Below are 15,783 nucleotides of genomic sequence, written 5' to 3'. Positions count from 1 at the left end.
GCTGGAATCAGGTGAGGACTGCCAGCGATGTCCACAGCCCAGGTACAGCCTACTGCAGGGGCTGGGCATCGCATGGCAAGGCAGTCCTGCCACCACTATACCTGCCTGGCACCACACATCTTAATGGAGGGTTGTGTAGGAGTGCATGCCACCCCTCTCTCATTCTCCCCATCTCTCCCTCACCCCTCTCTCTCTCTCCCATCTCTCCCTCACCCCTCTCTCCCATCTCTATCTCTCTCTCCTCTCTCTCTCTTTCTCTAGGAATGTCCACACCCCACTGCTGCTGTTACAGTTAGTGTGTGTACTAGAAACAGGATAAAGAGAGACATTGGGGCACGGGTGTAGTACGGTATGCTGGCGCTCGGGCTCCCGGCGACCAGCATACCGGCGCAGGGAGCCCGACCGCTGGCATACCAACAGCGTGGCGAGCGCAAAGGAGCCCCTTGCGGGCTCGCTGCGCTCGCCACGCTGCGCTCGCCACGCTGCGGGCACGGTGGCGCGCTACGCGCACCACACTATTTTATTCTTCCTCCAGGGGGGTCGTGGACCCCCACGAGGTAGAATAGCTGTCGGTATGCCGGGTGTCGGGATTCTGGCACCGGTATACTGTGCGCCGGGATCCCGACATTCGGCATACTGAAGACCACCCTTGGGGCACATGTATTAAGCCTGGAGAAGTGATAAAGCAGTGATAACGAACCAGACAAACAGCTCCTAATTGTAAATTTACAAATTGGAGCTGATTGGCTAGTGCATTATCACCTTGCACTTATCACTACTTTATACTTTATGCTTAATACATCTGCCCCATTGTGAGGAATAAGGTAGGATAGGGGAAAAGTGAGAAACAAGAGGAAAAGGGGAAAACTGTAGAGAGAGAAAGATAAGAAAGAGAAAGAGAGAGACTGGAACAGTAATGGGAGATGGAGCGAGGAGGCACTGCATACCCTGGACTCATTATAGACACATCCATAATTGTAGGATTTCCTATAATAATAGGAATCATTATTGCCTTATTAAAGACACACTGTGGAGACTTTCAATAAGTACTGAAATATCAATGCGTTGTGTGTAACTGCTCGTAATAATACTGACATTGACAGCAAGCTCCTTTGATGGCATTTGGTGAGTCTGCCAGCATTTTTTCTTTTCCATCCTCACTCTCTATCAGCAATGATGTAAAGGGGGTCACAAGATGATGAGTGATGGACAGCTGCAAAATCCTGGATGTAAGGTTCCTTTTGGCTGCAGCTGTAGTAGCCAAGTTCCTATAATACAAATCAACATTTCTGTAAAACAGAATTCTCGTTGTCTGATATTATTTTAAAGTACAATATATATAGGTTGGATACAGAATTTTTTTTCTGCTTATAGGTCCTTGATTTGGGACACAAACAATATTAATTTGTATTTCATTTACAACAGGATGGCATGACTTATAGAGTGCAGTGGAAGGCTTTAGATATATGTTTGGCATTGACAAGACAATCATCAACATCATCATCATCATAGAATCTTTAACATACAATCATATGATCACTAACATAAAATCTAAGGGGAGCAAATAGTTATAAGTATATGCAGTATGTTTGAAACATGTTTATGCAATCCGCTTTCTCCAAATTACAAAGAAATGCAGGACTTTCATACGGTACCTCTGCCTTTTGTCAAATACTATAATATTCATCGGGTTGGTATATATATATACCGGCGCCCGTCATCCTGGCAGTCAGAATCCCGACCTGAGAGCTGGGATCCCGACAGCCGGGATTTTGAATGCATCCCATAGTCATGGGGTAATTTTATACATGCATTATTCCAGAAACAAGGCTTCTTTTCAGAATAAACTGGGTAGACCAGAGGTTCCCAAACTGTGTGCCGTGGCTCCCTGGGGTGCCTCGGGACACTTGCAGGGGTGCCCTGGGTTGGTGGTTCAGGACCAATTCAAATTATTCATGGTCAATATAATAGGCAAAACCAGTGCTGGTGGCTGCCAGTCATAAAATATGTGGTCACACAGAAGCAAATCAACACACAACTGACCCTAAGGATGACATATAAACGTGATCTACTTAATGTAATATTTCTTTCTAAATTTCTCAATAAGAAATTTTTGGCCTAGGGGTGCCGTGAATTTTTTTTTGATATTCTAGGGCGCTGTGATGCAAAAAAGTTTGGAAACCACTGGGGTAGACTAAGAGATTCCTTGTGGACAACAAATTATTTGGATTTAAAAATTAAACTCCAGATTCAATATGTTTAGCTTATGTTATTGCATAAAAAGTATGTTACACAGGTTTATAATAAGGTGTTCCCAATTTTGAGAGTAGAAACAAAGCTCTGACCACTTCTGACCTCTAAGTAACAGGGTTAATATTACATTTGGCTACACATGTACAGTAACTGGCTAGCTTGGACAAGATCCAGCCACTTGGCGCACAGTCCAAACACCTGGATCTGTCACAGCGTCACAGAGGCATGTGACAGTATTCAGAAGATGATCACATGCAAGCTGATAAAAGTAATCTTCCAAATGTACTTTTATTTATAAGCAAAAATTATGTTATCCAAATCTATTTACACCAAGTTAATATTAGTCATTTTTGGATAAAAATAAATAAATCTGTAATATCAGGCAAATAGCCCCATATCACTGTTTATATTGCTACTGTATATACTGGGTGTGGTTCATCAAATCGACAGTGTCTAGGTCGACAATGTTTAGGTCGACCACTATAGGTCGACAGTCACTAGGTCGACATGGATGGAAGGTTGACAGGGTTTCTAGGTTGACATGTGCTAGGTCGACAGGTCTAAAGGTCGACATGAGGATTTTTTTTTTTTTTGGTGTCGTTTTCTTCGTAGAGTGACCGGGATCCCAAATTAGTGCACTGCGTCCCCTCGCATGGCTCGCTTCGCTCGCCATGCTTCGGGCATGGTGCCTTCGCTCCGCTACCGCTTCGCTCGGCACACTTTACCGTTCCAATCATAGTCCACGTGGATCGTTAAGTATGAAAAAATTCAAAAAAAGAAAAAAAATGTGAAAAACTCATGTCGACCTTTAGACCTGTCGACCTAGCACATGTCGACCTAGAAACCCTGTCGACCTTCGACCCATGTCGACCTAGTGACTGTCGACCTATAGTGGTCGACCTAAACATTGTCGACCTAGACACTGTCGATCTTCAGACCGGATCCCGTATATACTACATATTAAGAGAAGTTTATGAAAGCAATAAAGGAGGCACTGCTCGTAGTTCTATAATCATCTCTTCCATTTCCACAGTGAATTGGTTCAACTAAATAAAGGGGGTGATTCAGACCTGATCGTAGATGTGCTAATTTGAGCACAGCTACGATCAGTTACTCAGACATGTGGGGGGATGCCCAGCACAGGGCTAGTCTGCCCCACATGTCAGGCCCTACCCCGTCATACAAGTACAAAAGCATTGCACAGCAGCGATGCTTTTGTACTGTAGGAGTAGCTCCCAACCAGCGCAGCTTCTGCGCGCTGGCAGGGAGTTACTCGTCGCTGCCTGGCTCGCAGCGGCTGCAGGTGATGTCACAAAGCCACCGTGGCCCCCCCAACGGTCCAGGCATACCTGCGTCGCCCGGACCGCACCCCTTAAACGTCGGCCCGCCCCCTCCCGCCCAGCGACCGCCTCTGCCTGTCAATCAGGTAGAGGCGATCACAGGGCTACGACAGCCGTCGGCTGTCTGCCATGTGCTGGCACACTGCTGCGCCGGCGCATGCGCGCTTCAGACCTGATCGATGCTGTGCGAACACGCAGAGCAGCGATCAGGTCTGAATTATCCCCAATGAACACTCTATGAAGCAAATTATTTACAATTTTCTTACCTCTCCGCTAATAGTTGGTTAATAGTCAGCTGGGCCCAGTATTGCTTGGCAAAATCAGGAAACGCATGTTTACTTTGTGCAAAGAACTCATTCAGTGCTTCCACTTCACTGATTGTATCTACTAAGAACTCTACATCCTCCTGAATAAAATAGATGTCATATTGTTATTACACTATAAATGGATTTATTGCAGTTTTAGGTCTGTGTCCATTTTGTCATGCAGCCTAAAACAGATACAGTCTATAACAAAAAGAGAAAGGAATAAGAAGGATTTTATCTTTAGCTGTGTACCTCAAGACTGTTTGTCATTGTAACACACAGAACTGCTACACGGTTTGATTTGTGACCAAAGGAGTACGGCTTACGGTCATTAGGTCGACAGCACTTAGGTCGACAGTCATTAGCTCAACCACTATTGGTCGACATGCATTAGGTTGACATGGTCACTAGGTTGACATGAAAAAAGGTATATATCAGTTTTTCACATTTTTTTTTTAATATTTTGACCTTTTTCATACTTTACGATCCACGTGGACTACAATTGGGAACCTTGCCCGAAGCATGGAGAGCAAAGCGAGTAATGCGAGAGGACACTGTGCACTAATTGGGGTACCCCATCACTTTACAAAGAAAACAACCCCAAAAAGTCAAAAAACTCATGTCGCCCTTTTTCCATGTCGACCTATTGATCATGTCGACCTAGTGACCATGTCGACCTACTGCATGTCAACCAATAGTGGTTGACCTAATGATCCATACCCCGGAGTACAAGTCTCCCCTGTATTATAAAATATAACTTTTATTAAAAAGTCTATTAAATTTCTTAATTGTACATAAAAAAAATAACAGAATAAACAGCACAAGAGATAAATCACACACATATGATAAGTTAGTGCTTCCCGAAGTGGGTGCCCGAGGGCTCCTGCAGCAGGAATCAGTTGATATGCTAACCGCTCACACTGGAGCTCTTGTGGTAGCCCAGAGAGGACACAGCTGTTTTGATAAAAATGGCTCAGCCTCTCTATAGGGGTTTGATATGTTTTGTCAACGTTCACAATGTCTACAATCATTATAAAGACAAAATAATATGGACATATACAAACTGTCAACAGACAAAATGTTGACATGCTTAGGATGTTGACAACCACAATGCTGACTTGCAAACTGGTGACAAAATGTTGAATGGTACATAGGGGGTCATTTAGATGTGGACGGAGCTGCTATCACTGCTGCTCATAGCGCTTTATGGTAATGCAGCAGGAGGCATTATTTCATGCAGATAACTCCTGCTGTAGTAGCGGCCCGAGCTGCGTCCTAGGACGCATCATCGTCTCTCTCTCCCATCATCGGATGGCTTGCAGCACCCATGGTGCTGCGCAAGCCGCCCCTCAGAGATGCCAGGAAATCCCCATTCTATGATGGAGATCCCTGACCTTCCCACCTCCTAAATGATGGTGACATGCCGCAGTTTTCACAAAGAGGCTGTCGCAGCCCGCTCCCCTCCCACCAGATGGCAGCAGACTGTCAGTTACTGACAGACTGCCACCGCTCTGCTTCCTATGTCTCAGGACCCATTCTCACACTCATAGAAAACGATGGGTGCTGGTGCAACCGCACCTGAATGAGGCCCCTAATGTCTACATACAATTTTAATCCTATCCCCAACATTTGAATTGTGTCAACATTTTTACCGTATCAACATGTTGGACATCAACATTGTAACCGTAAAAATAAGATTTTAAACCTACTGGTAAATCTTTTTCTCCTAGTCCGTAGATGATGCTGGGGACTCCGTAAGGACCATGGGGTATAGACGGGCTCCGCAGGAGACATGGGCACCCTAAAGACTTTAGAATGGGTGTGCACTGGCTCCTCCCTCTATGCCCCTCCTCCAGACCTCAGTTAGAGAAACTGTGCCCAGAGGAGACGGACAGTACGAGGAAAGGATTTTTGTTAATCTAAGGGCAAGATTCATACCAGCCCACACCATCCACACCGTATAACCTGGAATATACGCAACCAGTTAACAGTATGAACAAAACAGAATCAGCCAAAGACTGATCTTAACTGTAACATAACCCTTATGTAAGCAACAACTATATACAAGCCTTGCAGAAATATGTCCGCACTGGGACGGGCGCCCAGCATCCTCTACGGACTAGGAGAAAAAGATTTACCGGTAGGTTTAAAATCTTATTTTCTCTTACGTCCAAGAGGATGCTGGGGACTCCGTAATGACCATGGGGATTATACCAAAGCTCCAAACCGGGCGGGAGAGTGCGGATGACTCTGCAGCACCGATTGAGCAAACATGAGGTCCTCATCAGCCAGGGTATCAAACTTGTAGAATTTTGCAAAGGTGTTTGAACCCGACCAAGTAGCTGCTCGGCAAAGCTGTAACGCCGAGACGCCTCGGGCAGCCGCCCAAGAAGAGCCCACCTTCCTAGTGAAATGGGCTTTTACCGAATTTAGTAACGGCAATCCAGCCATAGAATGAGCCTGCTGAATCGTGTTACAGATCCAGCGAGCAATAGTCTGCTTAGAAGCAGGAGCGCCAACCTTGTTGGCCGCATACAGGACAAACAGTGCCTCTGTTTTCCTAATCCGAGCCGTCCTGGCTATGTAAATTTTTAAGGCCCTGACTACATCCAGGGACTTGGAATCCTCCAAGTCTCCCGTAGCCACCGGCACCACAATAGGTTGGTTCATATGAAACAATGAAACCACCTTAGGCAAAAATTGAGGACGCGTCCTCAACTCTGCTCTATCCACATGGAAAATCAGATAGGAGCTTTTGTGAGACAAAGCCGCCAATTCGGACACCCGCCTCGCAGATGCCAAGGCCAACAACATGACCACCTTCCAAGTGAGAAATTTTAATTCAACTGTTTGAAGAGGCTCAAACCAGTGAGATTTTAGGAGCTGTAACACCACGTTAAGGTCCCAAGGTGCCACTGGGGGCACAAAAGGAGGTTGGATGTGCAGCACTCCCTTTACAAAAGTCTGGACTTCTGGGAGAGAAGCCAATTCCTTCTGAAAGAATATAGATAGGGCCGAAATCTGTACCTTAATGTGGCCTAACTTCAGGCCCATATCCACTCCTGTCTGTAGAAAGTGGAGAAAACGGCCCAAGTGGAAATCTTCCGTAGGAGCATTCTTGGCTTCACACCAAGATACATACTTCCTCCAGATATGGTGATAATGTTTCGCCGTCACCTCCTTCCTAGCCTTTATCAGAGTAGGGATGACTTCCTCCGGAATACCTTTCCCAGCTAGGATTCGGTGTTCAACCGCCATGCCGTCAAACGTAACAGCGGTAAGTCTTGGAATACGCAGGGCCCCTGCTGCAACAGGTCCTCCCTGAGAGGAAGAGGCCATGGATCTTCTGTGAGCATCTCCTGAAGATCTGAATACCAGGCCCTTCGAGGCCAATCTGGAACAATGAGTATTGTCCGAACTCTTTTTCATCTTATGATTCTCAATATTTTTGAGATGAGAGGAAGAGGAGGGAACACATAGACCGACTGAAACACCCACGGTGTCACCAGGGCATCTACCGCTACTGCCTGAGGGTCCCTTGATCTGGCACAATACCTCCGAATCTTCTTGTTGAGGCGTGACACCATCACGTCTATTTGAGGAAGTCCCCAAAGACTTGTTATCTCTGCAAAAACTTCTTGATGAAGTCCCCACTCTCCTGGATGGAGATCGTGTCTGCTGAGGAAATCTGCTTCCCAGTTGTCCACTCTTGGAATGAAGACTGCTGACAGAGCGCTTACGTGATTTTCCGCCCAGCAAAGAATCCTGGTGGCTTCCACCATTGCCATTCTGCTCCTTGTCCCGCCTTGGCGGTTTACATGAGCCACGGCTGTGACGCTGTCTGATTGAATCAGAACCGGTAGGTCGCGAAGAAGATTCCCCGCTTGTCGTAGGCCGTTGTATATGGCCCTTAATTCTAGAATGTTGATGTGTAGACAAGCCTCCTGGCTCGACCATAGTCCCTGAAAATTTCTTCCTTGTGTGACTGCTCCCCATCCTCGGAGGCTCACGTCCGTGGTCACCAGAACCCAGTCCTGAATGCCGAACCTGCGACCCTCTAGAAGGTGAGCACTCTGCAGCCACCACAGGAGAGACACCCTGGCTCTGGGGGACAGGCTTATTTTCTGATGAATTTGAAGATGGGACCCGGACCACTTGTCCAGAAGGTCCCACTGAAACGTCCTCGCATGAAACCTGCCGAAGGGGATCGCCTCGTAGGTCGCCACCATTTTTCCCATTACTGGAGTGCATTGATGAACTGACACTCTGTTCGGTTTTAACAGGTCTCTGACCATGTTCTGGAGTTCCTGGGCTTTTTCCATCGGGAGAAAAACCCTCTTTTGTTCTGTGTCCAGAATCATGCCTAAGAACGATAGCAGAGTCGTTGGAACCAACTGTGACTTTGGTAGATTTAGAATCCAGCCATGCTGCTGGAGCACTCTCAGGGAGAGCGACACGCTTTTCAGCAACTGATCTCTCGATCTCGCTTTTATCAGGAGATCGTCCAAGTATGGGATAATTGTGACTCCCTGCCTGCGCAGGAGCACCATCATTTCCGCCAATACCTTGGTGAAAATCCTCGGGGCTGTGGAAAGCCCAAACGGCAACGTCTGAAACTGGTAATGACAGCCCTGTACAGCGAATCTCAGGTACGCCTGATGAGGGGGATATATGGGGACATGAAGGTATGCATCCTTTATGTCCAGTGACATAAAATCCCCCCCTTCCAGGCTGGAGATAACTGCCCGGAGCGATTCCATCTTGAATTTTAAATTTTGCAAGTACATGTTTAGGGATTTTAGATTTAGAATGGGTCTGACCGAGCCATCCGGTTTCGGGACCACAAACAGGGTTGAATAGTACCCCTTCCCCTGTTGAACTAGGGGAACCTTGACAATCACTTGCTGTTGACACAGCTTTTGAATTGCAGCTAAAACTATCTCCCTTTCTGGAGGCACCTCTTCGAATTCCAGCTTGTAGCCCTGGGATACAATTTCCATTGCCCAAGGATCCACGTCTGACTGAACCCAGACGTGGCTGAAGAGTCGAAGACGTGCCCCCACCGGCGCGGACTCCCTCAGTGGAGCCCCTGCGTCATGCGGTGGATTTAGTAGAAGCCGGGGAGGACTTCTGCTCCTGGGAACTAGCCGTGGCAGGCATTCTTTTCCCTTTACCCTTACCTCTGGCGAGGAAGAAAGAGCCCCGACCTCTTCTGGATTTATGCAACCGAAAGGACTGCATCTGATATTGTGGTGTTTTCTTTTGCTGTGGGGGAACATAAGGCAAAAAAGTAGATTTACCCGCGGTAGCTGTGGAAACCAGGTCCGCGAGACCTTCCCCAAATAACACCTCACCCTTGTAAGGCAAAACTTCCATATGCCTCTTTGAGTCGGCATCACCCGTCCATTGGCGGGACCACAGGGCTCGCCTAGCAGAGGTCGCCATGGCGTTGGCTCTTGAACCTAGTAGCCCAACGTCTCTCTGAGCGTCTCTCATATATAAGACTGCGTCTTTAATGTGACCTAAGGTCAATAAAATGGTATCCCTATCTAGGGTATCAATGTCAGCTGACAAGGTATCTGTCCAAGCTGCTACCACACTACAAACCCAAGCCGATGCTATTGCCGGTCTGAGCAAAGCACCCGTATGTGAATAAATTGATTTTAAGGTAGTTTCCTGTCTGTGATCAGCAGGATCCTTGAGGGCCACCGTGTCTGGAGACGGTAGCGCCACCTTCTTGGACAAGCGCGTTAAAGCCTTGTCCACCCTGGGCGAGAATTCCCACCGTACCCTGTCCTGTGCAGGGAAAGGATACGCCATAAGAATCCTCTTGGGAATCTGCAGTTTTTTTGTCTGGAGTTTCCCAAGCTTTTTCAAATAACGCGTTCATCTCATGAGATGGGGGAAAGGTTACCTCAGGTTTCTTTTCCTTAAACATGCATACCCTCGTGTCAGGGACAGAGGGGTCATCTGTGATATGTAAAACATCTTTTATTGCAATAATCATATAATGAATACTTTTGGCCACCCTTGGGTGTAACCTCGCATCATCGTAGTCGACACTGGAGTCAGAATCCGTGTCAGTATCAGTGTCTGCTACTTGGGACAGGGGACGTTTTTGAGACCCTGAAGGGCCCTGTGACACAGTCAAAGCCATTGATTGACTCCCTGTTTTATCCCTGGACTCTGCTTTGTCCAATCTCTTATGTAATAAAGCTACATTTGCATTTAAAACATTCCACATATCTAACTAATCAGGTGTCGGCATTGCCGACGGAGACACCACAATCATCTGCTCCACCTCCTCCTTAGATGAGCCTTCCGCTTCAGACATGCCAACACACGTACCGACACTCCCACACACTCAGGGATATATCTATATGGAGACAGTCCCCCAATAAGGCCCTTTGGAGAGACAGAGAGAGAGTATGCCAGCACACACCCAGCGCCACCGGACACTGGAATAAAATCCCAGTTAGTACAGAGCTTTTATATAAATATAAAAATACACTTACTGCGCCAATGAAATGTGCCCCCCCCCCCCCTCTTTTTTGCCCTCTGTAACCTTGTTCAGCAGGGGAGAGTCCGGGGAGACAGCTTCTCTGCAGTGTGCTGTGGAGAAAATGGCGCTGGTTAGTGCTGGAGGACCAAGCCCCGACCCCTCACCGGCGGGCTTCGGTCCCGCTCAAATTATTTATACTGGCGGGGGTTTATAAATATACTGCCTCCGCAGTATCTACTTTATATGCCAGTGTCCCTAGAGGTTTTTATTGCTGCCCAGGGCGCCCCCCCTGCGCCCTGCACCCTTACAGTGCCCGCTGTGTGTGTCTGTGTGGGAGCTGCGCATTACCTCAGTGAAGATCTGAAGTCTTCTGCCGCCAGTGAAGTCTTCTTTTCTTCTTAATACTCACCCGGCTTCTATCTTCCGGCTCTGTGAGGAGGACGGCAGCGCGGCTCCGGGACGAACGCCGAGGGTGAGACCTGCGTTCCGACCCTCTGGAGCTAATGGTGTCCAGTAGCCTAAGTAGCAGCGCCTATCATTCAAGTAGGTCTGCTTCTCTCCCCTCAGTCCCACGATGCAGGGAGCCTATTGCCAGCAGTGCTCCCTGAAAATAAAAAACCTAACAAAAAGTATTTTTCAGAGAAACTCAGGAGAGCTCCCCTGCAGTGCACCCAGTCTCCTCTGGGCACAGGATCTAACTGAGGTCTGGAGGAGGGGCATAGAGGGAGGAGCCAGTGCACACCCATTCTAAAGTCTTTAGAGTGCCCATGTCTCCTGCGGAGCCCGTCTATACCCCATGGTCCTTACGGTGTCCCCAGCATCCTCTAGGACGTAAGAGAAAACATCATGATATTCAAAATTTTGGCTTCACACTTTTGACTGTCAATATTGTGATTGTAGACAACATGACTACATCCTCTCTCTAGAAGCACACCCAACATATAAACAATGATGCAAAATCTTTGTGCAAATTTTTCTATGTAAAAGATAATAACACAGAATGATGCTGAAGTTGGTCTCCTATCCTGTAGAGAGAAATGGTCAAGGGCATAGTTAGCTGGTAGTGTTTTTTACCATTACTGATTGCAGAAGCTCAGAAAGGGTGTTTTTGCTCTAAAAGAAAAATTTGCAAAATACTTTTGAAAGCTGATATTGGCCATCTGGCATTTCTGGCGAATACCAGAAGGGCTGATGGCCTGATGGGCTGGTCCGGCCACACAGAAACTGGGGCTGGCCGAGCAGAGCAGCCTATTGGCGATCTGCTCGGCTGCGAAGAACACGGAGACAGGGGCTGACCAAGCATCGCAGCCTCTGGTTGGTCACACAGCATACAAAGATTGGGGGCATGCTGCAAAACCACACACCCGTGAACCATGACAGTGCCCCCGTGTCAATGCCTGGGCCATTATAGAGCCCCAGTCTGTCCCTGTTTACTAGAACAATATGTGGCAGACAAGTGTTGGCTGCTGGCTGGGCAGCCTTGTGTGTATTTAAAGGGTTTTTATTATGAAGTCAACATGTGATGTAAATCATTTTTAGGGCACTAACTTTTTAATCAGCTATTAACTTACTGTTCTGCTAAACAAGATGTGGAATTATACGATGACTGTCAAAACTTACAGCAGATGTCGCAGTGATGAAGCTCTGGACGTTAGTTGTCTTTTCAGGGTCAACTTTACCAGCAACAACGATTTCACCACCTCCGAAAAAGTGGTGGAAGCGGCTGTTCGTCACATCTGTAACACCACTTGTTGGATATTCAAACACAATGTCTTTGAGAAGCGGGGTGGAAACCTTCTTATAGAATTCCTAGATTCAAACAAAATAAAATATTTATTACTAGTACAGGAAGAAATACAGTATATATATATATATATATATATATATATAAAATATATATTCCATATCTGTATTTTGTTTAATTTCTTCTAATGAAGACATTATTCATACATTATGGCTATATTTTATCCATCCCTTTTTAGTAAGTACATTTAAAACATAACAATTTATCTATACTATAAGTTTCTACGTGCCCCGAAAAACTAAATATAGATTTTTTCTTTTTCCCAATGAATGTTGTATGGTCCTAGGACATTTTTTATTTGTTGTGTTTAGGTGCAGGACCCATTTAAAGACCATTTATAGATTTACTTTTAAACATACATTGCTGTAATCAAACTACTGTATGTAATAAAATACTATACACAGTATACTGACTTATCACAAACTAGCTATATTACATTGAACAGCTAAAAATAATATTTCTTGTAGTTGAAACCTTTGTTATCGCTTTCATTTCATACTTTATTAAGCAATTATAGAGTAGACACCTTGAGTTGAGCAGCTGTATTCTGGTTCCCAAATATCCTCTGTGCCAGACCATGATTCTCCTGAGCAAGTCTCTCTAAGAAATCGTAGTCTACATCAAACCCAATGCCAAGCGAGTGCAGGGAGAACTCATCGCGGTTATTTGCTTTAACATTCTTAAGAATTTTAGTCAATTTTAATTCACCTGAAGTACAGAAAACAGTAGATGTATCAACTGTATTGTTAAATCCAAACCAAATAATTTCTTACACATATTTAGAGCTTAAGGTGATGTCTTTCTAAATCACAACTGAACAGAGGGTCGGATTCAGGTTGGATCACAGAACGCTACTTAGCAGAACTTGCAATCCAACCTGAATCAGACCCTAAATACCGTTCCACAGAAACGCATACTAACATTAAACTACTGGTATGTTTTTTTATGGAGGGTGAGTGGAAACTGGAGCATCTGAAAGAAACAGACACAAACATAGGAGAACATACAAACTACACTCAGAACGTGCCCGGGTAATTATAGAACTGATGGCTCAAGAGCTGTGAGATTGCAATGCTAACCACTGTGTCACTGTTTTCACCAAATATATTTGCATCTGGGGCCAGAGTGATGATAGTGACTCAAGACACATTAGAATGAGACTTGCTTAGAGTAGTCCTGGTTTATCTTACCCACTGTAGGATCTCCATCCGACACCAGTACAATCAAAGAAATTGAGTTTGGTTCCAACATATTCTGTTGGCTGGCTTCTTTCAGTATAAAAATGGCTCTAAGAAGTGCCTCATTGATGTTGGTACCTGTAAAAATAAATATACATTATATAATTTATTTGGTCACAGTAAATTAAATTGGATATGTAGTTAATTGGATATCCGGGCCCTACTAACACAGGCCCAGCTTATCTGGAACCCATTTGTTACAGGGAATTGTAACCTGCTTCATTACTGTAAATTGTTTTGCCCTTCATTCTGTACCCCCGCTCATGTAATTAGCGCCGCCATCACGGGGGACGGTCGGGACTTCATTCCTGGGCCTGAACCAGAAGGGGCCGTGGGGCAGCAGTGATGATCGTGACCACCAACAGACAACCGGCTGCGGTATTTTGAAGATCAGCAGCAGCACTCTGAGTCTGCACTGTCTCCATTTAATAGAGCTGACGGGCACTAGTACCGGCTGCGGCTCTCACAGCAGGTCCGTCGCATGGAAGTGCCGCTGTACACAGGGGTAATTCCAAGTTGATCGCAGCAGGAAATTTTTTAGCAGTTGGGCAAAACCATGTGCACTGCAGGGGGGGGGGGGGCAGATATAACATTTGCAGAGAGAGTTAGATTTGGGTGGGTTATTTTGTTTCTATGCAGGGTAAATACTGGCTGCTTTATTTTTACACTGCAATTTAGATTGCAGATTGAACACACCCCACCCAAATCTATCTCTCTGCACATGTTATATCTGCCTCCCCTGCAGTGCACATGGTTTTGCCCAATTGCTAACAAACTTGAAGCTGCGATCAACTCAGAATTACCCCCACGGTGCGCTCGGCTCAAGAGAAGTGAAGGCGTTACCTGGCTGGCGATGCTTTTTTAAAGCCTAGCGACAGGGGGTACAATGGGGACCCCTGTACCGGGCCTCAAGGTACTGAGAGGCTCCGAGTTTTGAATGAACCAAAATGCTTAGGGGTCACCAAGTAACATTTTTTAGTGGACAAATTAAATTTATAACCGAGCTGGCCGTTGGATCATTAAACCACAAGTGCACATGCATGAGAGTAATTAAAGATGCAGCACCAATGGTGATGCAGCTTTGCCTCTTTGCATCCCGCCATGGCAACCAAGAGGTGCTGAGCAAGCAATGATACACCACCCAATGATTCGCAGCTGGCATAGCACATCAGTGCTCTCGTGTGCTCATGCTTCATCTATGTCATAGACAGTGTGAGTGTATGTTTATTTAATTTCCATTACCATCCCCCCACTTCCTCTTAGTAAAAGATATGAAGTCAAATCCCATACTACACACACATAGGCGTGCGCAGCACATTTTATTAGTGGGTGCACCGTCGGAGGGGTGTGTCTAGCACCGCCTTTTGGGCGTGTCTAGCACCATCTATTGACGTCAACACAATATAAAATATCCACCCTTGTGCCAATCCTAGTAAAGCAGATGCATTGTCAGATGTTGTGGTGTGCACCAAACAAACAACCCTGATGGCACTCACTGCAATTACACTGCTCCTCCTCAGCCTGGTCTGGCTCCCTCTCTCTTTCCCCTGCAAGCTGCAGCAGCTTACTTACAAGTCAGTCACTCACTGACACTGACAGTAGCAGACTAGTACTGCTGCTGCTGGAAAAACGAGTGACGCGTCAATGCTGCTGCCGGCCGCCTGCCAGTATTGAATTTGTCTTCCTAAGAGGGATGCTGGCTGCATGCTGCTCCTCATCAATGGCTGGCGTTGGCATAGCATAGAAGGAGAGATGTGACGGGTGGGCGGTGGCATCCTTTATTAACCCAGGCGTCCGGTCAGTAATGCAGGACGCTGACAGGGTGCAGCGCAGAGGGGACAGTAATCTGTCTGCTCGGTGATCGCTGCATCAGGCATGTGAGATCGGGGTGCCAGTCATTAGGGGGTGCCTGTGCGCACCAGAAACCCCCCCTGCGCACACCTATGTACACACATGGTAATGGAGAAAATAATGATACAAATTTATAACATAATCCAGTGGTTTATTATTGCCTGCAGTGCTAAAAGTGCTAACTCTTGGAGATCTGTTAGTCTTTGAGAGGAATACTGTCCATAATACATACAAATTATTATGTTATACTTGCCTCCTGGCTGGCTGAACAGTATTCCTCTTAAAGAATAACAGATCTCTAAGGGTTAGCAGGCAATAAACCACCTGGGAAGGAATGGATGGGTGGGTGGGTGGGGTGTAGGGTCGAACTAAGGATGCCTCAGAGACATCCGTGTCAGTGTTGCCAGACCTGGCTGTGGTGACAGTAGTGTGAACATTAAAGTGGCGGGGACTGCTGAGAGGTGGTTATTAAAGAGAGGTGTGCTCTGAG

At 46.2% G+C, this 15,783-nt stretch overlaps 1 protein-coding gene across 1 annotated transcript in view; it reads right to left on the bottom strand.

The window, feature by feature from the left end:
- The window catches only part of ITIH2 (inter-alpha-trypsin inhibitor heavy chain 2), a 76,232-nt gene that overhangs the window by 14,415 nt on the left and 46,034 nt on the right, over window positions 1-15,783 (bottom strand). Inside the window, exons 11-15 of the mRNA XM_063926818.1 lie at window positions 13,395-13,520; window positions 12,731-12,912; window positions 12,021-12,209; window positions 3,860-3,999; window positions 1,096-1,268 (exon numbers count right to left, since the gene is read on the bottom strand). Coding sequence (XP_063782888.1) covers window positions 1,096-1,268; window positions 3,860-3,999; window positions 12,021-12,209; window positions 12,731-12,912; window positions 13,395-13,520 — 810 coding nt within the window. The remainder of the gene's footprint in view (window positions 1-1,095; window positions 1,269-3,859; window positions 4,000-12,020; window positions 12,210-12,730; window positions 12,913-13,394; window positions 13,521-15,783) is intronic.

The sequence above is a fragment of the Pseudophryne corroboree genome, chromosome 6 (genome assembly GCF_028390025.1).
Source record: "Pseudophryne corroboree isolate aPseCor3 chromosome 6, aPseCor3.hap2, whole genome shotgun sequence".
NCBI lineage: Eukaryota > Metazoa > Chordata > Amphibia > Anura > Myobatrachidae > Pseudophryne > Pseudophryne corroboree.
This window is presented reverse-complemented; position numbering and strand designations above follow the sequence as displayed.